General features: G+C 59.3%; 1 protein-coding gene across 2 annotated transcripts in view; it reads right to left on the reverse strand.

Annotated features, from left to right (window-relative positions):
- The window catches only part of OSBP2 (oxysterol binding protein 2), a 158974-nt gene that overhangs the window by 20688 nt on the left and 117339 nt on the right, over positions 1 to 20947 (reverse strand). For both annotated transcript variants that reach the window (XM_075533920.1, XM_075533921.1), the window contains one exon: positions 9670 to 9926. In XM_075533920.1, coding sequence (XP_075390035.1) covers positions 9670 to 9926 — 257 coding nt within the window. The remainder of the gene's footprint in view (positions 1 to 9669; positions 9927 to 20947) is intronic.

Here is a 20947-nt window from a genome sequence, read left to right on the forward strand (position 1 = left end):
CTGCCTTCCCAGCAATAGCCCTGAACCAGAGGCTTGCCAGCGGCCCCCTCCTCACCATGTGCCGGGTCTGAGGTCCTATCACTGGCTCATGTCCAGCCACTAGCAGCCATGGTCAGTCCCTGGTTCTAGCACCCAAGAAACAAAAGCCCCTTCCTGGGCTCTGAGGGCCTCGTCTGGTGGAGCGACTGGATTGGGACCCTCCCTCCGTCATGTTGTCCTCTCCCCTCAGCCCCCCCTCCCCTCCCGGCCGTGGCCTGCTAGGATGACCAGATTCTTTGCACCTGCTCAGGTCTGTGGGTGGGAAGTGGGGCCTGTCTGTTCCACCTCTACCACCGTGGGAAGGGCCGGCCTCAGCCACCCCTGGCCGGCTGTCAGGTCTAAGCCAGCATGACCTCTCTGGCTCTGGACACCGGTGGGAAGGGACGACACATGCCTGTAGCAGCGGTCTCTGGCGGCTTCTTCCCTCCTACCCTACTGCCCCAGCTAACCTGGACGCCTAGCAGGCCTCCACAGATGCCCACGGTTCGGCTGCTCGTGGGCGGGAGACCAGCACAGGCCCTCCTTATGACCGAAGGCTCATGCAGGACCCGCCCTGCGGGCTGCTGGAAGGACAATGGGAGGGACGGGCGCAGAGTGTCTGGCAGAGGGAGCTCTTGTCCTTACTGCTGCCTGGCCGCCCCCACCCGCTAGAGCCTGTCCAACACCCTCTCCCCACCTAGCGCCCCCACGGAAGTCCCAGCTGGGACAGCACATTTGTACTCTCTGTGGATGGTGTTTGCTTTTCATCCCACCCACAGCGGCCATGATGTCCATCCCCACCGCATTCCGCCCTGGATCCGGTTGCCTGGGCTGCCAACCTCTGCGGGAGCAGCTGGGCTGACCCTTCTCATGCGGAGCAGCTGGTGGGTTTGAACCACCAACCTTGAGTTTGACACTTCAACGCTCACCCCAACAGCCCCACCCCCTCAGTAGTATTTGTCATCCCATGGGATCCCCAGTCGCAGAGGGCTGAGAGAGCAGGGGGTGCAAGAGCGTCTTACAGGAGTGCGTGCAGAGGGCTGAAGACTCCTTGTCCAGAGTCAGGAGAGCGGGTTTCTGTAAGACCCCTCGCCCTTGCAGGGCGCTGCCAACAGAACCTGTGCTCATGGCACCGGGTTCCACAGGAGGCTCAGGGGAGGGGTGTTCACACCATCGGGCCCCCACCATGGCCGTCTTCCCAGGATGGGCAAGGGTTGATACTGACAGGTGCCCAGAACAGTGGCGGGCGGAGGGGGTCCTTCGTGGGGGTAGGAAAAAATCTCCTTATCTGCTTAACAGGGCCCCGGAGGCGGGGGAGGCCGAGTCTCTGCTGTGGCCACAGGTCTGGGGCTATTCTGAGTTTGCAAATGACACACCTGTAAGGCTCACTGGAACTGGGTGGTTTAAGTGGCTATTAAGCTACAGGCTAATAGTTCTAACCCGCCCAGAAGCAGCCAGAAGACAGGCCCGGCAAACCTGGAGGCTCCACAGCGTAGCTCTACTCTGTAACAGATGTGAAAACTGGCCCAGTGGCCATGGGCTGGGCTGTTGACCAAATTCACCCGCATGTGTGGTGCAGTGGTCACTGGCTGGGATACGGTGGCCTGGGGTGGGTCTCGGGTGAGCCCAGGAAACCTAAGCTGCAGCTTGGCTGTACCTTGGTGGCCCTTCCCTCCCTGGTTCTACCGTGGCTCTGCACTGTGTGTGTGTGTGTGTGTGTGGTATGTGTATGTGTGTGTGTGTGTGTGTGTCTGCCCTCTGGGGGGGAGCCCTCAGGAACTTTCCAGGCCCTTGTAGGCACCCCATGATTTGGGATGACAGAGCCTCACTCTAACCCTCAGACAGGGAAACGGGCTACACCGCTTCTCTGTTACACAGACATCCTGGTGCCCAGGCCAGCCCTGGCTGCTGCCCTGTGGGTCGCATGTGTCCCACAGGCCGGAGCTCGGTCTCACCTGTGTGTTGACCAAGTGCAATGTCACTGGCATGGCAGTGCTGCTATTGATGGACAATGGCCGGCTTTACCACTGACCCAGGTGGCGAGCCAGCCACACACGATGTTTGACGATGGTGTGGTCAGCGTCACGAACGACTCCCAACCCTCATACCAGGCGGCCCTATTGCCACCAGGCTGGCTCACTGTGACCTGCAGGATAGAGCAGCACTGCCCAGAGGGTGTCCAAAGCTGTGCCTCATTTTTCTCCTACCAAGTGGCGGGTGGGTTCGAACCAGTGGCTTTTGGGTTAGTCACCGAGGGAGGCTGAAGCACTGTGCCACTGGGGCTCACTGGACTCGAGCAGGGAAAGGTGGCCATAGCATGACCCGCCCCATGCCCCCAATAGCTAGGCGCCATGTTGTGGCCATTTTCTCTGCGGAGGGAAATCCTACAGCCCAGCCCCCGCTCCTCTCCAGCCTCATCTCTAGGGTCCATCATCACCCCCACACCCCCGGCCCCTTGCGCATGGCACCTCAGAGACTGTCTCACTGGCTTTCCCTACGAGGCACCCTGGTGTCGTCCTAGTTACATGCTGGGTGCCAACCGCAAGGTCAGCGGTTTGAAACCACCGGCCGCTCATGGGGAGAAAGATGAGGTTTTCTACTCTCTCGGCGAGTTAAGTGTCTCAGGAACTCGCAGGGCTGCTGTGAGTGAGCTTGCCCTTCCCTGCCCCCAGAGGTCTGGCCCTGCCTCAGGCCCTGCACCCCTGGGCTAAGGGCCCCTTTGGGGTGTTTTCCTATGCAGTTTTTCTATAGTCAGAAACCAAGAAGGAACCTGAAGCTCAGAGAGGACAAGGCACTTGCCCATGGGCAGGCGGAGGTGTATGTGTCTGGGTGGGAAGGTGAGGAGGAGGCGGGGCTGGGGGGAGCTGGAGTCTGAGTCTCCCTGCACCCACTCGGACCGACTTGGTAGAAACTGCTGTGCCCTAATACTGAGGAGTTCACATGGCCAGACCGGGGCCTTGGCTGCTGCCGGGCTGGCCCTGGAGCTGCTGGGGGGCCTGTCCACCCACACCACCCCCCATGAGCCTACCTGGTATCCTGCCTTGACTGGCCAGGGGTCTCCTCTGCAGCCAGCGGCCTTTCTCAGGCCTCATCTTGGTCATGCTGTAGAGAAGGGCAGCTGCCCGGTCTGGCCCTGCTGCCCTGGCATGCTGATCTGGGTTGCGGATCCTCAAGGGCTAAGCCGGATTAGGCCTGGGCAGTGAGGGGGGACCTGAGGCCCAGGAGGGCAAAGGAGGGGCACTGACTGAGCCAGAGCCTAAGCTGGGGCCACATCTCACTCTGGGCACAGCTACGCCTGTCCGTGAGATGGAAGCCAGAGTGCCCTGACCCCAGAGGCAGAGTGAGGACTCGTCCCATCCTGCCTCTCGCCTAGGCACGCCGTGGTGGTGGAATTGAAAGGCCAGCCAGAGGCCTCCTCACAGGGAGTGTGAGCACCTGCCTGCGCACCTCTGTTGCTAGGGGTGATGAGAGGAGTGCCTGGGAGGGAGGGGGCAGGGGCAGGGGGTTGGGGGTGGAGGGAGGGGCTGCTGAACAGAGCCAGGATGGAAGAGGCTGTCCTGCTTGGCGAGGCTGGGGAGTTGGCAGTTGGCAGACTCTGCAGGGAGGAGTCACCGGCAGGCGGCCTGCCCAGGGGAGCAGGGCCGTGCACTGTATAGAAGGCAGCCCTACTCTGAGAGGTGGTCCTCGCAGTGCCAGTGATGCCCAGGACAACCGACACGAGTCATTCCTGCCTCTGGCAACCTCACCACTAGGCCCAGGGCACTGCCCTGAGCTTTCTGGACGTCTGTGGAGCTGGTGCCCAGCCCAGTCTAGCCCAGCCTCACAGGCTGTCCGCCCGCTGTCACTGCCCACTGACCCAGGGGAGAGAGCTGCTGATGGACCACGGCTGGAGGGGCAGAGACTGAGCATCCAGGAGGGGTTGGGGAGGGGGCCCTGTGCTCCAGCCACCCATGGGTTCTGTAACCTGGGCGCAGGGTGGGAGGGGGAAAGGGCTATTTCTGCTGCAGCAGGGCCAGGTTCCCCAGACGTCTGACTGCCATGCGTCTGTCCTGTTGCTGTGCTTGGGATCCAGAGCTCTTCGCCGGGGGCTGGGGCTGCCTGCCCAGCATACACCCCACACCCTGTCCTCACACATTGTCATGAGGACCTAAAATGTGGCCACCAGGAGGGAATAGTCATCTCCGTGAGCCTCTCCTGCCAGGTCCCCCAGGGTCTTGTCCCCTTTCCACTGAGGAAGCGACAAGCCGGCTCCTCTTTTAGGGGAAAGCCCAAACTCAGCATGCCTGCCATGTGGCGACTGGACAGGGGGTTCAGAGAGACTCAGGCTGGTCTCCTGGCTCCAGAGCAGGTTCCAGGATCATGGTGCACATAGCCCCGTGTGGCCACTAGTCTGGCTGACGGCCTTCCGTAGCTGTGACCTGGTTAAGAGGGGTCTCTGGGGCATGGCAGGGGCAGGAAACATCCCCTGGGAGCCAGTATACCATGCCCATGCCCAGGAGATTGGCCAGGTCGGGATGTGTAGGGTCAGGGAGGTGCTGGGGCCCAGGATCCAGGGGGCAGTGCTCAGCGTGGGAGGCCCTGCCGTCACACTGCTCAGTGGACGTTCTCAAGGCGACACTGACGGGAAAGGTCCCATAGGGAGAGAGGAGCCCCACCCTGTGATGCCTGCTGGGAGAACACTGCCGCTCGGGCGGGTGCTCGCCTGCCCCACCCCTTGGACGGGACGCATCAGAGGAAACTCGGCCAGCTCGGGCGTCCCAGGCCCAGTCAGAGGCCCAGCTCTTACCCGACGGCACCACCAAAACTCCTCTGAACACGTGCTACCAAGCCCCAAACCCAATGCCCCGGATCCATTCCGATTCACAGAGACCCTGGATGAGGTTTCCCAGGCCGCAAACCTTTACAGAATTGCCAGTCTCGGCTTCCACCCATGGAGCAGCTGGTGGGTTAGAACTGCCAACCTTGTGTTTGGCTAGCAAGCCAACGCTTACCAGACAGCGCCGCCAGGGCTCCACTGAACATGTACAAACATGCGTTAATTAATTCCGCTATGCTGCCTGTACATGGCGAATGATGGGTGCTACCACAGGCTCAGCCTGGTTCCCGGGAAGGGCACAGTGTGGGGGTGGGGGTTGGCTCTACCATCCCTGCACTGGCTCTGGCCAGCACCTGGACACAGGCACGCGGTAGCTGGAGACTCGTTTTTAAAGAGTCTCATTTAACAGTGTGCGGGGAGCTGTTCTCCTAAACGGCAGGCTGATTCCCGGTTACACAAAACAGCTCAAGCAGGGGACTGTGGGGCTGGATTGTATCAGAGTCAGAAAATTCCCCAGGAGGGGACGCTACCAGACACTCGGGGCTCATCCTGTGAGCCCAGCCTTCTTTCCTGGCTCTCAATCTCTCTGAGTTGGTCTCCTATGTGCCTGGCATGAAGGCTGCAGGGTTGTGGGTCTGCGGGGGAGCGTGCCCAGCCTGCAGGGTGGAGGGTCAAGATGTTTCCATGGAAAAGTCCCTAAGAAGGCAGACCCGCAGCCCAGTAGCCAGAGCTGTCCTGATGGCCTGGCTCCAATCGAGAGGAGGGCTGCCTCATTCTCTGCCAGGGCTCTCGACCAGGACTGCCAGCTGTGTGACCTAAGCAAGTCTCTCAGGGGCCGGGTGGTCAACAAGTGGCCCGCCCAAGCGGCTGCCCGCAAGCACCTGGCCAGCGCCTAAGGCCTGCAAAACTCCCTCCCTCCCTGCCTCGGTTCCCCACGGGGAGGCCCCTCACTCACAGCCCAGGTCCCAGGCAGGGAGGGCAGGGACGCAGAGGTGACTCTAGCGAGGTGGGACTGTGGGAAGGGGCCTGGCAGTAGCTGTGGACAGGGGGTGTGGGGGGCGGGGAAGCTTGCCAGAGGCAACAATCCCTCTGGGGTGTTGACAGGTGGGAAAGGGTCTGGGACCCCTGGCTGGCAGGGGGCTTCCTATCAGGTGGCTCTTGGGACCAGGGAGGGGAGATGAGGCCAGGCCAGGGGAGGAGGGCTGATGTCTCAGAGCCAGCCTGGCCTCGTCGTTGGTTCTTGCCAAGTGGCAAGCCGTGGGCCCAGCATTGTCCAACAACCAGGTTCTGCCCCAGGCGTCCACAGAAAAGGGAAGCCAGGGTGGGTCTTCAAGTCTGCCCGCACGGGCTTTCCCAGCTCAGGGGTCGGTGTCTGATCAGCTCAGCACCCACGCATGTGGCAGCCCACATGTGGCCACCACATGCCACCTGTGGAGACCCGCTTCTACTCTCCCAGGCCTGGTGTGAGCCCACCATGCTGACTCTGCTGGCCTCGCGTGATACACCCTAAAGAAGGGCCTCATTCCTGGGGTCAGGCGGCCCTGGCTGCCCAAGAATCTTCGAGGCCCCCCACAAACGTGCCTGTCAGAGGGGTATGCAGAGACCCCTCATGAAGGCTGTGCTACGAAACACAGCGAGACCTCATGTCACAAGGGCGTCCCGGGGCCACACCTGCCTGTCCTAGGAATCCTCGCCGGCCACCAGCAGCAGGTCTGCAGCTGGAGTCCAGTCAGACAAGACTTCCTGGCGCTTTACTCCCTGACCAGCAGGGGGCTGCCTCCCTGCCCATACGCGCCCTCCACCCCAACCTCTTTAAAAAGGGGTGCCCACGCCTTTGGACCAGTGCCTGAGACCTGGCCCATGGCTGCCAGCTGAACTGTCCCAAGAGGCAGGAAGGGGGTACCTGGGGCCCAGCACGGTGCTATAGGAACATCGGGGCTGTGGCTTCTCCTCCTGGAGCCCAGGTCCATTTCCCAGAGGGAGGGCTGTCTCCTGGGGGTGCGGAGGGGGCACTGGCCAGAGCTTCTGCTTTACAGGCTGACGAATGGAACCCGCAAATGTGGGGTGGCCTCCCCGGGGCACTGCTTCATCCAGGCGAGGCCCATGGGCTGCCTTGGGAACACCCAGAGTGACCTCAGGTGGCACAGAGCTTGGGGAGGGGGCTGACACCACACGTGGGTTTGGGTGGGGGAGTTCTCCCGGGCAAGGTGATGCTGTGGGAGTTTGGGGGACAAAGGGGACCTGGCCCGCCTCTGGAGGATGGGGACGGACAGAGAGAGCGAGCGAGCGCCATGGCGTGGCTCAGAGCCCCTTATTCTGAGAGCGGCCTCTGCACATTGCGAACCTCCACCCTCGAGGCCCGAGGGCCCAGGGTACATTCTGGAGAGGGGAGGGGCCCGGTGTGCAGCATGGACTGACACCACTCATGTGGCTCCTGGGCACTTTGGAGTTCTTCCCTGCCCTTGGTCACCCCGAGCCTGGCACCTCAAAGCTTATGATTCAGACACCCTTTCCCCAGTTTGAAGATTTTTTTAAAATCGTCCTTTTACACAACTTTTATACCAAAGGGGACAGACTTTGGAGGTTACCAAGGTTGCGGGTGTGTGGGATGTGGAGAGGACAAGGGAGAGATGAGGAGGCAGCGGGTTAGAGGTGACAGAGGTTCCCTTGGGTGACGGAGAAGACAGCAACCCTCAAGAGGGGGGAGAGGAATCAGATGGAGGGTAAGCCCTTGGGGGGGGGCTTGATAAGGAGTCTAAACTATTGCATACAAAATGAAAGATCGGAAATGCCAACCCCCCCACCAAACTCACAACATAGATTTACTGAACTGGGCTTTCCACATTCCTCGGGTGGCAGGAGACTCTCAGCACACTGCTGGTGGACAGAGAGGCCAGTCCCTCCCAGCCAGGCCCTCAGGGGCACGCTTTTCCTGAGGAGCAGCCTGCTCTGCCCCGGAGCCCAGGCCAAGCTTTGTGTTCACAAAGCCATCGCCAGGTCTAATGGGGGTGGTGCAGGTAGGGGACACACCTAACTGTGACGTGTCCCTGCGGGAGGGCCCACAGCATCGGGGCAGGGCCTGGGAGATGGCCATTCCCCTCCCTGAGTCCCCCACTTCTGGAGGCCTCCAGGGTTTGTGACCAGAGACCACATCTCAGCAAAAGAAAAAAGACCCCACACTTCCTCCACATCTTGCCCTCATGAGGCAGCCCTTGGGGGTGGGGGTGTCCGTACACTGCCTCCGGGCGGCACCCTGGCCTCGCTATGTACTGAACAGCGCGTGCGTGTGACTCCCTCAGCCTCGGTGTGCACATTGCTGGTAACGATGCCCCACCAGGATGGTGCCAGCGGGTCTCACACCTGGCTGCTACCCAAAGGGCTGGGGGTGCATCAGAAGAAATGCCTGGCGACCTGCGTCTGAAAACCCAGCTGCTGTGGGGCTGACATGCCCCTCAGACCCATGCTGGGTCGCCGGTAGTGGGGTCCGCTCAGCAGCAGCTGGTCTGACAGCACAAAGGCGGCCGCTGGGGCTGCTGGGCGGTGGGTGCCCCAGGCATGGGGGCCGGGTGGGAGCCGTGGTTTTACACACTCCCCAGGCCAACCAGAGACCTGGCTGGGGTGGGGTAGGACCCTCAGGCAGGTGGTCAGTCTGCCTAGGTGCCCGCCAGCTGCAGAGGAGCCACTAGGCATCTTAAGGGACTTGGGGGCGGGGGGCTATGTGAGGCTGACATGCCAGCTTTACCCCAAGACATGGGGCAGAGCCTGACGGGGGGCCGGCTGCGCCATCTCTAGGAAGCAGGCAGCCCGTACAGTCATTCATGACGCCCTTGGGTGGCGAGCTGCTTGATGGCGTCATAAACAGACTGCCTCCAGTGCCCCGTATTGCCGTGCTGGGCCGCCGCTGGTGGATAAATCGCTCCCTCGGGGAAGTCCACACTGGCGATTCGAGGCCAGGCTGCCTCCCAGCAACGGGCTGCCCGGCCAGACAGCGAGGGCAGCAGTGGCTTCTGGAGCGAGAGGCGCGCGAGCGTGTCAACGGTCAAAGAGAACGTGTCATGCCCGCGTGCACCCCAGGCTCCAAGGGGCTCCTTCCACAGCGCCACAGTGTCCAGTTGTGGGCAGGCTGGCCACTCCATGTGGGCCCTGGCCAGCAAGCCTTACCCACACTTGTGAGCCAAGCCTGCTTCCCACGACATGGACTGGGCGAGGCAGAGGGGACACCACGTGCAGGGAGGGGCGGGTACTGGGAGGTGACAGGATGCCCCAGGAAACGGAGCCTATCTAGTCCACATCCCCAGCCTGTGGGGACAGCAGCCCCTCTGGCTTTTGTCCTTCAATCTTTGTAGGCTCACCAGCAGGGGTGGGGCGGCTGAGGCAGAGGGACCACCATGTAACCTGCGGAGGGATGGGCAGCGAGGCGCAGCTGGAACTTCCTGGCGGTGGCCAGGCATGGAAAAAGGGAGTGTCCCCCTCATTGGAACATGGAAGCTGCCAACAGCAGTCCCTCCCAGGCCTCGGCTCATGGTCCTCTTTACTGAGCGGGAACTGTGGTCCATGCGGCTCATCCTGTGTGGGTTCCGTGAGTAGCTGGGGAATTCACAAGCCCCTGAGGAGGCGGTGGGCGGTAGTACGGAAGGAGGGGCTCTGGCCAGAGTGCTGAGCCAGGGCTGGGTGGCGGGTTGTCAGAGAGCCTGTGGGGAGGGACTCTGTGCTGGCCCTGGCCGGGCAGTCTGCCACGACGGTGGGGTTTGGGTTATGGAACTGGTGACAGGTGGGCACCCCTTGCCAGGAAGAGCCTTGTGGGAGGTGCGGGGGCGGGGGGGGGGGGGACTTACGTTGATCATAGCATTTGACGTGATGCGGAAGAGCGTGGCCCGTTCGTTCACCACCTTCAGCTTCTCGCCGCTCTCGGGAGGGGTCTTGAGCCCGTCCAGCTCGTTCAGCGAGCGCTGGAGGGCTGCGCCATGCTTGGCGATGAGCTCGTTACAGGTGCTCAGAGCGTCAAGTTTCAAAGAGAGGTTCTTAATGGTGTGCTGCAGCTCACTCTTGTCTGACGAGGTGGCGGCTTCGTCTTCGTCGTCCCCAGAGTCATCTGTGGAGAGAAGGGCAATGCTTGTGGTGACTGCTGGCCGACAGGGCAGGGTGCGGCCACCCAGCCGGGGCCGTGGAGGGCAGAGCAGCTCCTGTGCCCAGCCCGCCCAGCCTCCAGACTGCGCTGCTGCTTCCTCTGGTGGCACAAGACAAGTCACTGCCCACCCCGTCCCTCCCCGGACTGCGGTTTGATTGGCAAGGCCGGGCTCGGTCTCAGGAGAGGCCCCCAGATCTCCCTTCCAGTGTTACTCGGAGCATCCCAGCTGCACCCCTGCCCCAGGCTCTGTGTGGTTTCATTCCCTCCACAGGGCCAACAAGGCCGGCAGGAGGAGCAACACAGGAGAGCAGATGTCTGCACCAAAGGGCCCCAGCACAGCGCTGGCGCTGCCAGGTCAGGACGATGGGACAGCTAGGCGTGGTGGAGTCTGGCCAGTGGGAAATCAGGCCACAGGCCACACTGACAGAGGGCTTGCAGCTCTAGGGAACTGAGCAGAGGGCTGGAGGCCTGGACAGGTGGTAGTGGGCCCGCGCTGGCCTGCTCAGCTTTGCAAATCACCAGTCATTTTCTTGCTGACCCCCCTGCAGGGTGGTCTTTCTGAAGTCCCCTGGGATCAGCCACCTGCTCCAGGGGAGCCTGCAGGTCCAGGTCAAATCTCAGAAGGGGCCAACATGCCGGGCTCCACAAGAGCTGTTCGGCTACCCGCACGGGCTGCGACTTCAGAAACCAGGTCAGGGAAGGGAAGAAGACTGGCTGGGGCACCTGGGCCAGGAAGCCAGGGCTCTTCTCAGCCACGGAGGCACCCAGGCTAAAGAAGTGGATGTCAGAGCAGCCACTGACTGAGCTACAGTTGGGAGCAGGTCACAAGCAACAAACACGAGTCCGCCGCGCCCAGCCTGGTCTCAGACATGGCCTTCTCTCAGAGAGAGCGGGCCTCCAAACATTTATGAGTCATTTAAAGTCTGCCACTGAAATCCCACATGACACAGTTCCACTCTGTGGTAGTTCCACTCTGTGGTAGTTTTAATTGTCAATTTGAGAGGATTAAGAGTGGCGGGATGGAGTCTAGCTTGTCAATCAGGTCATAGCCAATGAGGCCTCTGTGTGGGCATGGCCTTCTGAGGATTCTGGGAACTCCTGTCTTCCTCCTTGGAGTCGGAAACACACTCTTTCTGCTCACTCCTGGAAGACATTACAGCTGACAAGACACATGGGACTACACTAGTGTCCAGAGCTGGAGGAGCCATGTGGAGACCCCTGCCAGCCCTGAGATGTCTCAGCCACTGAACCCACAATGCCACTGGATCCACAAGACTTCCCACCTACTGGCCTGTGATCTTCTACATTCAGCGTCATTGCACGTTTCGTGAGTCTGAAGAGGACTTTGGAGATTGCTATCAGACATATGGGCTAATATCGAACTTACGGACTTGATCTGGACTGGGCTGTTTCCTTAATGTATATAAAGCTCTTTGTTATATATGAATGAGTCTCCCTGGGTTTGTTTCTCGAGTCTACCCAGACTAACACACACTCCAACTTGTCCGGGTGAGGGGGGCGCTGTCTCAGGGCCAGGGCTGGGAGTTGAGCATCTGGGGTTTCCGTGAGTCACCTTGAGAGACAACCAGTCATTGATCTCATTGGCTGCACTGAAAAAGTCATCACCTTTAACAAGCGAGATGAAATCCAGGCAACTCAGACTGTCTGAGTGTGACAAGGCAGCAGGCACAACTTCACAGCTCAACAACACTGCAGCTCATTACCCTGGCGCTTTGGATGTCCGAGGTCCTCAAGTCCAAGCATGTTCCTTCAAGAGGCTGCCTGCATCCCTTGGCTTGTGGCCCCTTCCTCCATCTTCAGAGCCTGAAGAGTAGCATTGTCTCATCTCCCCCTGACTTTGGCCCTCCTCCCGCCTTTCTCTGGGAAAGACCCTGGTGATGGTATCAGGCCCACCCAGGCCATCCAGGGAGTGTTAGTCTGGGTAGAGTAGAGAAACAAACCCCCATAGGCACTCATATGTATATAAAAATGGATTTACATACAAGAGCAATTGAATATTGAGAAAATGTCCCAGCCCAGTCCAGATCAAGTCTGTAAATCCAATATCAGCCCATATGTCTGATACCAATCTATGAAATCCTCTTCAGACTCATGAAATAAATGCAATGATGCCGAATGCAGAAGGATCACAGGCCAGTGGGTTGGAAATCTTCTGGGTCCAGTGTAGTTGTAAACATCTCAGCGCTGGCAGGGGTCTCTGAGTGGCTTCTCCAGCTCCAGAGGTCTGGTTGCATCAGGGTAGGTCCATGTGGTTTCTCCAGCTCCCAGGGCGTAGCACCCTGAACCTTGTCAGCAGACCATCTCTCAGGGAGTGAGCAGAGAGAGATGTGTTTCCCGCCCCCAAGAAGGAAATACAGGAATTCCCAGAATTCTCGGGAGGTCATGCCCACTCAGTGGACTCGTTGGCTATAACCCAATTGACAGACTAGACTCCACCCCTTCACTCTTAATCCTCTCAAGTCCCAAACTGACACCAGATGATGTAATTACCACCCAAGGGCAATCCTCCCATCTCCAGACTGTCCATTTAGTCATGCCTGACATCCTTCCCACCACGTGCGCATGCTCGAGGGACCAAATGTGGGCATCTTGGAGGTGGCTCATTGGCCAGCCACGTCGACCTTCCGTGGCCAAGCTGAATGCCTCCCCCCACCCTGACCACGTGGCTCACCCTCACCTCTGCATCCATCATTGGCTGCTGCTCTGGGGATGGTCCGGGAAGTGCATGCTCTCTAGCTTGTCATCTGACAAACCCCCCTTCCCCCTGAGGCACAGTGTCCTCACAAGCCCCCCAGCCTCCCCTCAGCCTGGCACATGCACCTTTCTGAAGCTCCGGCCTGGGCCGGGGGCAGAGCCCATTTCTAGGCCGGGCTGTCCTGCTTCTAATGCCACACATCGGGGAAATTCATTATCGCCCTGCCCACGTGGGCTGGCAGAAAGGTCACCTATGGGCGAGGATGTGTTGTCCCAAACCCTGTGCCAGCGTGTGCCCATCTGGGCTGGGACGCCCCCTCTGCGCTTGTTGCAACACCTGGCCCCGCTCCCACCAGGCTCTCCCCCAGGGCTCTCCTTGAGAGAGCGAGTGGGGACGCCCCCCAAAGGAGCAGTCGCCATGGTGACAACCAGTAGACAGCTTTTCTCATTTCTGGAGAAAAGGAGACAAGTTTTTCAGCAGGGAAGCCTTGTCAAGGGGGCAGCTTTCTTAAACCAAGAAGCCATAAAAGCTGCCCAGGGTGGTCCTGGGGGTGAGGACAGGGGTGGCATGGCAAGGGAGCAGGAGCTGGCTGGTATGTCTGTACCCAACCACTTACAGGGCTCAGGATGACCAATGGGGCCGAACCCCCTCACATGGGTGGTAAGGGGTGGGCACCAGTCTCTCAGTGAAGACCCCAGGAAAAGAGTAGTGGGGGTCAGCTGCCCCACCCACTCCCAACATTAGCTGAGCCGCCCTTTGGGGAGGGGGTAGTATTGAGGTGGGGTCCAGCTGGGATGACGCTGCAGCTGGAAGGGGGAAAGGCATGGGGGAGCAGTGGGAAGAACAGGGGCCCAGGGAGAGGAGGCTGCAGACCCAAAGACTCCTGAGCTGGGGGACAGTGGGGGGTGGGTCAGAGTGGTGACTAGGTTTCAGATAACTACCCTGTGTCACGTAGGAGGGACTTCCACCCGAGGGGACTGCACCCATCTTCGGTGCCTGCCCAGGCAGCTCCATACTGCTGAATAGGTTTATCTTCTGCTCAACCAATCTGGGGTCACTGCAATGAGAGCCACCCTGCCCCCCTGGCCTCCTCTCAGGGCTGCCCAGCACTAGACCCTTGAGTAGGCCCTAGCCCACGGCTGTAACATTTGTGGGTCCCGATGTCAATAAAGGACACGGCATCTTAGAGGGGCAGGTGCGTACCTGGTTCATCTCTGCAAGCCCGGCAGCAAGCTGGGCTCTCGGCAGCCAGGCTGGGCTGGGCCCTGGTGACCGGGAGATGACCCTCACCTGCTCTATAGGGAGAGACACGGGGGTGGCAGAGACTCATGGGAACCCAGGCATCTGGGTGGCATCAGGCGGGTGGGCAGGCCCGCGGCGGCAGCATGAGGAAGATGTCTGTCTTCAGCCTCGTTACTCATGTGGGGGCTGGCCCTGCACCCTGTGTGAGCAAGGGGCCCACCACCCATCTGGAGCTGACTGTACCCATGCTACCTCGACATGATCCCTGGGCGGGCAGCACGGTGAAGGGCACCTCCCTGCTGAGCTCAGTCGCAAATGCCGCCAACCAGGAGGGACCCTGGCTGGGGCCTGGTGCCCGGAGCGGCCATTCCTCCCCAGGCCCAGGGCTCCCTCCCAGGGCCCAGCAAACACTGCAGTGGGGCAAGTATCCCATGCTAAGCAGCTAGTGTATCTGCCTGCTGGCCTCAAAGTCAGCGGTTCAAAGTTCCCAGTCATCCCTCGGGAGAAAGAGGAGGCTGTCTACTCCCGTGAAGAAGCAGTTCTCTCTGTCCTGTAGCGTTGCTATGAGTCACATGTGTGTGGTGGTCATGGTGGGTGTCCGGGGAGACTTGCAGGGCCCCCTGGGGAGGCAAGAACAGACTGGCAGAAGGCAGCCACTTGCTGGACTGAAGTCACTCTTGTCTGCGCCTCCACACTTGGGGACAGCAGGTTTTGAGTCTGGGCTGGGTTTCATCTGGGCTGATGACAGAATGCAGTCTGTGAAACGCCAACACCAGATGGGCCAGCACCCAAGACCAACCTCCTGTCGTCAAAGGCCCTGCCTGGGCGAGGCAAAGGTCTGAGCCTTCAAGAGAAGAGGGAGCTGGGATGAGCCAGGGGCGAAGACAAGGATTCTGTGGAGTTGGGGTGTGGGGTCCTGAGAGGGCTCCTGGGGAGAGGCAGGGACACCCTGCAGGGTGGTGAGCATGGCAGGGGCCATGGGATGAAGAGACCACCTGAGCAAGAGAGGCACAGACACTGTGGGGCGGTGGGCCAGGCCTGAGGCACAATGAAAGGGTCGGAGACGGGGTGGGGACACCTCGGGGCTGGAGGAGCAAGCCCCTGGGCACAGCCTGTCTTGCTTGTCTTCAGCACCCCCTGAACACAAGTCCTGCAGGGAGCTGAGCACACCTGGGGTCGCCTGCACCCCAAGCAAGGAGGCATCTCCCCAGCCACTGGCCCCTCCCAGGCTGATCCCTGGGAATGGGCCACTAACCCTCTAGGGACGAGGGCAAGGAGGTTGGAGAGTGGAGAAGCCGAGCGCTGAAGAGCTAATCTGATGGAAAATCGAGTGACTATGAATAATACATGGTGAAAACTCGCAGCCTGTCATCATGACCCTTACAGCCGCCCTGTGGGCCCACCCTGCCTACTGTCCCCACCGGTCATCAGCACAGGGCTGCAAGGGCATATTCTGGAGCTGGGTCAGACCAGGGCAGGGCTGTCCAGAGCTGCTCAGAACCCCCTCCGGGATTAACCCCACCAGAGCCAGCGATCTGCAAGGCCAGGTCGGGGACTGGGGAGGGTGGCTAAGGGTCAGGGAGGTGGGGACCTCCATCTCAAAGCTGGGACTGGGGAGGCTGACATTCTCCATTTCCTGGGGTCATTGGGACCCCTGGGCTGGCAGGGAAAGCACAGAGCAGGGGTACAGGAGGGTTCAAGGAGGGGTGCAACAAGGGTGGGAGGGGGCAGGATGAGGGTGCCCTGGGCAGCCAGGCCTGCTTCAGGGAAACGGACACAGGTGTGGAGGCAGGATGGTGGCATGTGTCAGCTGCTGCTACAGAAAGTCTGCTGCCCACAGGACACCCACCACCACTGGGGTTTGTGCCGAATCCTGGATCTAGTGCCCGAGGAACTCTGCTCCCACCTGTCTAGGTGCGAGTCCTGCTCCAAGCCCAGACCCACCCACCCCCTACCCCCCACATTCTTGAGGCAGGGGCTCAGGACCTGGCAGAAGGCTGTGATGCCGAAGCCCACTCCCCTGCTCCCCACGCGAGCCGGAGCCTGCTTGTACCTCAGCATGTATGGTGTGTCCCCTGGGGCAGTGACGTCCCCAGGTTGGTGTCTGTGAGCCCCCACCTCATCCAGCAGTGAGCCCTGTCTCAGATGGGCAGCGTACCGTCACCACTGTGGGCCTCTGAACCCACCTGTCTACCTGGCCACCGGGCCAAGGGGGCGGTTTGGTGACTTTGAGCAGCAGGGAATCAGTGACAGGGCTCTCCAAGAGGGGTGATTCTGCAGGCAGGGTGCGGATCACCGGGCCAGAGGCGCAGACCCCTGGAGCCCCAGGGTCTCCCACATGCTTGGCTGCTACCAAAAGGCTGTGCTCAACCTAGAGGGAGGGCCCAAAGCAGCCCCGGAAGACCCCCAGCGAGCTCATTCTCACCCTGCAGACACGGGTCAGGGTGGCTGAGCGGTTCGTCCATACGGCCACCAGGCCACATGGCCACAGGTGGCGTGCTCCCTCTCTCTAGTGCCCTTGGTCACCTGGCTGGGGACGGTGGGATCGGCAGCCCCTGGCCAATGAGAAGGCTCATTTGAGGAGACCCTCCTGCTGAGGTGTTTCCTTTCAGACAGACACGTCTCAAGGTCTAGGTGCGAGAGGGGCTACACGCTGCCGCAGGGGTCGGGCGGCCCGCTGTGAGGACGACCGGATGTTCCAGGCCACGCCGGTGCTGGCTCTGGAGCGGGTCACTGGACACTCTGGGCTGACATTTTCCTGGCATGAAGACAGCCACGCTGCTTCTCCTCGGACACCGCCAGGCGCCCACGTCACCACACCGTGGACTTTCCATGTACTCGGCTTCCTGGTGTCATTGAAGGAGATGCGCCGGCCCCTGGCTGCCCCGAGCTGGGGCCAGAGGCGTCGGTGGGGTGAGGCTGAGCCTGGGGCTGGCTGTCCACCCCCTGCCCCCAGATGTGTGGGTGGGCCGCCTACAACTGCCCGCTTTAGGCCCGTCTTTGGGTGGGAGCCCCTGCAAGGCAGAGCACGGGACCCCACTCCACAGCAGGTGTCTGGGGGGCTCAGGGTGAAAGCTGGGGTGCCTGGCTTCCAGCTCTCTGGTGTTTGACTCTGTCTCTGTGTCCCCGAAGCCCCCTTTACAACCACTGTCCTTCAGCTTAATTAGGCAAAGACTGCCTGTCTGGTGCTCTATTTTCAGAGCTACCTGCCGGGGCTCAGTGGTAAAGTTCAGGCAGGAGCTCACGGGGGCAAGGGGTTCCACTCACAGAGGCGGCGAGTGAGAAGGTTATTCAACTTGAAGGATGTCGACCTTGTCACTGAACTGTACGAGTGGACGGTATATGCTCTGCTGTGGGCATGTTCCAACCAAAGCGGGGGATGTGTGCATATGTATATATATGTATGTATGTATATATATATATAGATATATATATACACACACACAGTGACTCATTTTATATATATATATACACAGTGAGTCACAGCCCTGTTATCCTGTAATCTGCTCCCCTGCTCAGCCCTCAGCCCGTCGTGGCCCCTCAGAGAGCCCTCAGCCCCTCTGGCTGCAGGGTTGGCCGCACCCGGGTGCCAGAGAGGCACAGGCATTGACCGCAGGCTAAGCTTGGTGGGGAGGACCTGGGCAGGGAGCTGTGGGCCTGTGGGAGGGTGCTCAGAGTGGGAGGCAGGCAGAGAAGTGTCTCCAAAGGATGAAGGGGACAGCAGGGCCATTGCCCAAGTCCCTCCCTCCCTCGTCCTCCCTCAGACCACGTGCAGGCTGCAGGTCCCCGTCTGCAGTAAGACAGGGGAACGTCTGGCCAGTGGGTGTCCTGCCCCAGTGGCCCACTCCACCTCCACACTACCCCTTCCTCAGGAAGCCACTTCTGGGAAGACGGTGCCGTGCCCCGCTGGCCCCCAGGTCCCACACAGGCCCGAGCGCCACACAGACTCACTCTGGGCAAAGCCATCTGAGCAGGAGTGTCCGGCCCACAATAAAGAGGTGCCGGAAGTCCAGATCCAGGATGGGAGCTGCCAAAGAGGAAGCAAGCAGGCCTTGGGCAGCTCCTTCCCTGGAGCAGTGAGGGGGCTGGGTGTGACCAGCACCCTCTGGGGGAGAACCAGGTGCATGGAGCCAGCCACCTCATCCTTGGGGTCCTGGCTGTTAGGTTTCTTTGTACAAACCAATCACTGGGAAGTAGAAGGCGGCTGACTCATTGTCACTAAAAAAATGAAGGGTGCTACTCCCAACTGCCAATTCCTGGCAACAGGGAGCTGTTGCCTGGGCAGGAAATCGCAAGTTAGGCCTCTTCTGGGCTGGATGGGTGGGAAGGGTGGGAAGGGTCACAGTGAGCTCGGGGTGGGGGAGTGGGGGGTGGGGTGGGAGGGAAGACCCTCATAGCAGGGTACAGCAGTGCAAGCATACCCTCCACCGTGTTCTGGGGACTGGGGCCGGTCACTGGACACTTCCTGTCACTACAGGCTGAGGAGCATAGGAAGAAACCTGGGTGCACCCGAGGACGGACACTTCCCAGGGCACAGTGAGGCCATCCAAACACGATCTGGCCAACCCCGAAACCCCACAGTCGGGCAGCACAGCTGCCAAGCCTGGTCCCCTTGAATTACAAGCAGCCTGGTGGCGGAGATCTGACATCTTTGGGCCAAGTTTCCACCATGACCCATTTCCAATGAGCTCCATGGAGCCTGGGCTGGCCTGGGGGTGGTGGTGGGAGGAGCTCTCTTTAGTAGGTCACCCTGTGGCTGAGAACCGGCTGGCAGCCTGGCCCCAGGCCCACCCAGTGCTGGAGGGGGCAGGGAGCACGGGGTGGGGTGGGTGGGGGGAAGGGGAAGCTGTTGAGGGCCGTGATGAAGATTTTCAGGTCACTTAGGACCAGAAGGCTCTGGACCTCAGACTGGCTGTGTCCTACGTAAGGGACCCTTTTCTGAGAGTCCGGGTCTGAGAGGACAGCAGCAGCCGCTGTCTTTACCACATGAAGTCCCTTCGCAGTTTACTGAGCACTTTGCCTGGTGTCACCTTCCTCCCGGGTTGTGGGCTCTCCCTCTGGCCCCCTTTACCTGCCCCGCTGATGAGTGTCCTTGAAATGCTGGGATTTGACGGCAGGGTTTCTAAGGCCAATCCCAGGCCCTAGGCCGCCCTCCTGCCCTTTCCACCACACAGAAAGGCAGGGGAACCAGAAATGCTTCCAGGGGATAAAAGTGCTCGCCGATGCCGGATGGCACCATGAGAAATGCCAACAGGGTGGGCCTCAGATGGACGTCAGATCCAGAGAGGAAAGGAGAGGGAGCTGCAGAGAAGTATGTGCATGGATAGCAAGATTCAGGCTTCTCTTGGATTTCAATGTCACCGAAAGCGAGTCCTGGTGGCAGAGTGGGTTACCCCCTGGGCGGTTAGCTGCCAAGGTGAGCAGTTGGAAACCGCCAGCAGCTCCTAAGGAGGAAGACGAGGGCGCCGATGCCCGTAAAGATTCACAGTCTCAGAAACCCGCAGGGGCATTTCTCCATGCTAGAAGTTGGAATTGACTCAGTGGTGGTGAACTGGCTTTGGTTTGAATTGCTTGCAGCAAAAGCCACCCCGCCCCCTCCAAACAAAACAAGTTCACAGATGAAGTACACCTACCTGGACAGGGTTCTTACTCGACAAAGACTGCAGTAAGTTCCATGCATAATGTAAACCCGAGAGCAACCATTCAGAACAGAGAGATAGCCTATTAGCTGACATCATAAGCTGACATCATAAGCGGATGACATCATAAGCTGACATCATAAGCTGACATCATAAGCGGAATTCTAAAGCTAACAGATCGGGTGGGAAAAGAACAAACACACAGATGAGGCAGCCAAACCGCATAGCCAAACGGAAGCTATGAACCTAACCATAGCAAATATCACCTTAATTTAAAATGGTCTCAACCCTCCAATGGAAGTTAGAGATCGGCACTCGGTTAAAGAGCGCAACTAAATCACATGCTGCCTCTGATAAAAGCCACAGCACAGACCCTTCAAATTTGAAAACAGAGATGAAACAATCAACCGTACACCCCCCCACACACACACACAAAAGAAACACCCTTCTTGACTCATGAGGCACATAATGCTTTCTTCCATTTTCCACCTCTGGGGTTTAGTGGGACGCTCTTAACCCACGTTCAGTGTGTGCTGCCATCTGCTGGGTTGCTGCAGAACAGCGTCCATCTGGAGAAACCCCTCCCAGCGTCAACCCCAGCAAGAGACCCTTTTGGACACGGTGCCCTCACCACTTGGATCATTGTCCATACTACTTCCATGTCAACCCAAAGGAATGCCCCTTTACAATGCCTTCAATTTTGAAAATACATAGTTCCAACCCAAAATGCAAAGCAGAAACGAATCAACTGTCCAAGGGTTAAGTATAAAGGTACAAATGGGTTCCAAGTAAATGGTTGGGACAGGGGAGAGAAATAAAGAAAAGAAACACACCAGGCAAACAGCATTTACAAGAGGCTGGGCCAGCTCTCTCAGAAAACAGACTTCAAGACAAAGGGGGATTTCATAATGAGGAAAGGGTTACTAAAACACAAAGCTACAAAGTCCTGTCTGGATGGATGGATGGGGCTGGGGGTGGGTGTTCTTCAAAAAGTGGCTGGGAAAAATGGAACGGGAAGATAATGGACTTTTCCCATCCACTTTTCGAAGCCCCTTGTCTAAGCATCTAATGACGAGAATTTGTAATGACAAACACACACACAAAAAAACATGGGAAGGAAAAGAGAAACACACACATGCACAATTATAGCTGGGCCTGTCACTATCCCTCCTAGCAACTGACAAAGGAAGCAGACAACAGGAATAAAGAGTTACGGAAAGAATCTTCAAATTTCCTTGATGACCTGATCAACTGGATCTACTTGATCATTTATAATACCTGAGCTTGAAGCCCGTGCTGAAGAAGATCAGGATTGCAGCCTTCAGTATGGATTACGACTCAATCTAAACAAGACTAAAATCCTCACCACTGGACCCATAGGTACCACC

This window comes from Tenrec ecaudatus, chromosome 16 (assembly GCF_050624435.1).
Source record: "Tenrec ecaudatus isolate mTenEca1 chromosome 16, mTenEca1.hap1, whole genome shotgun sequence".
Lineage (NCBI taxonomy): Eukaryota > Metazoa > Chordata > Mammalia > Afrosoricida > Tenrecidae > Tenrec > Tenrec ecaudatus.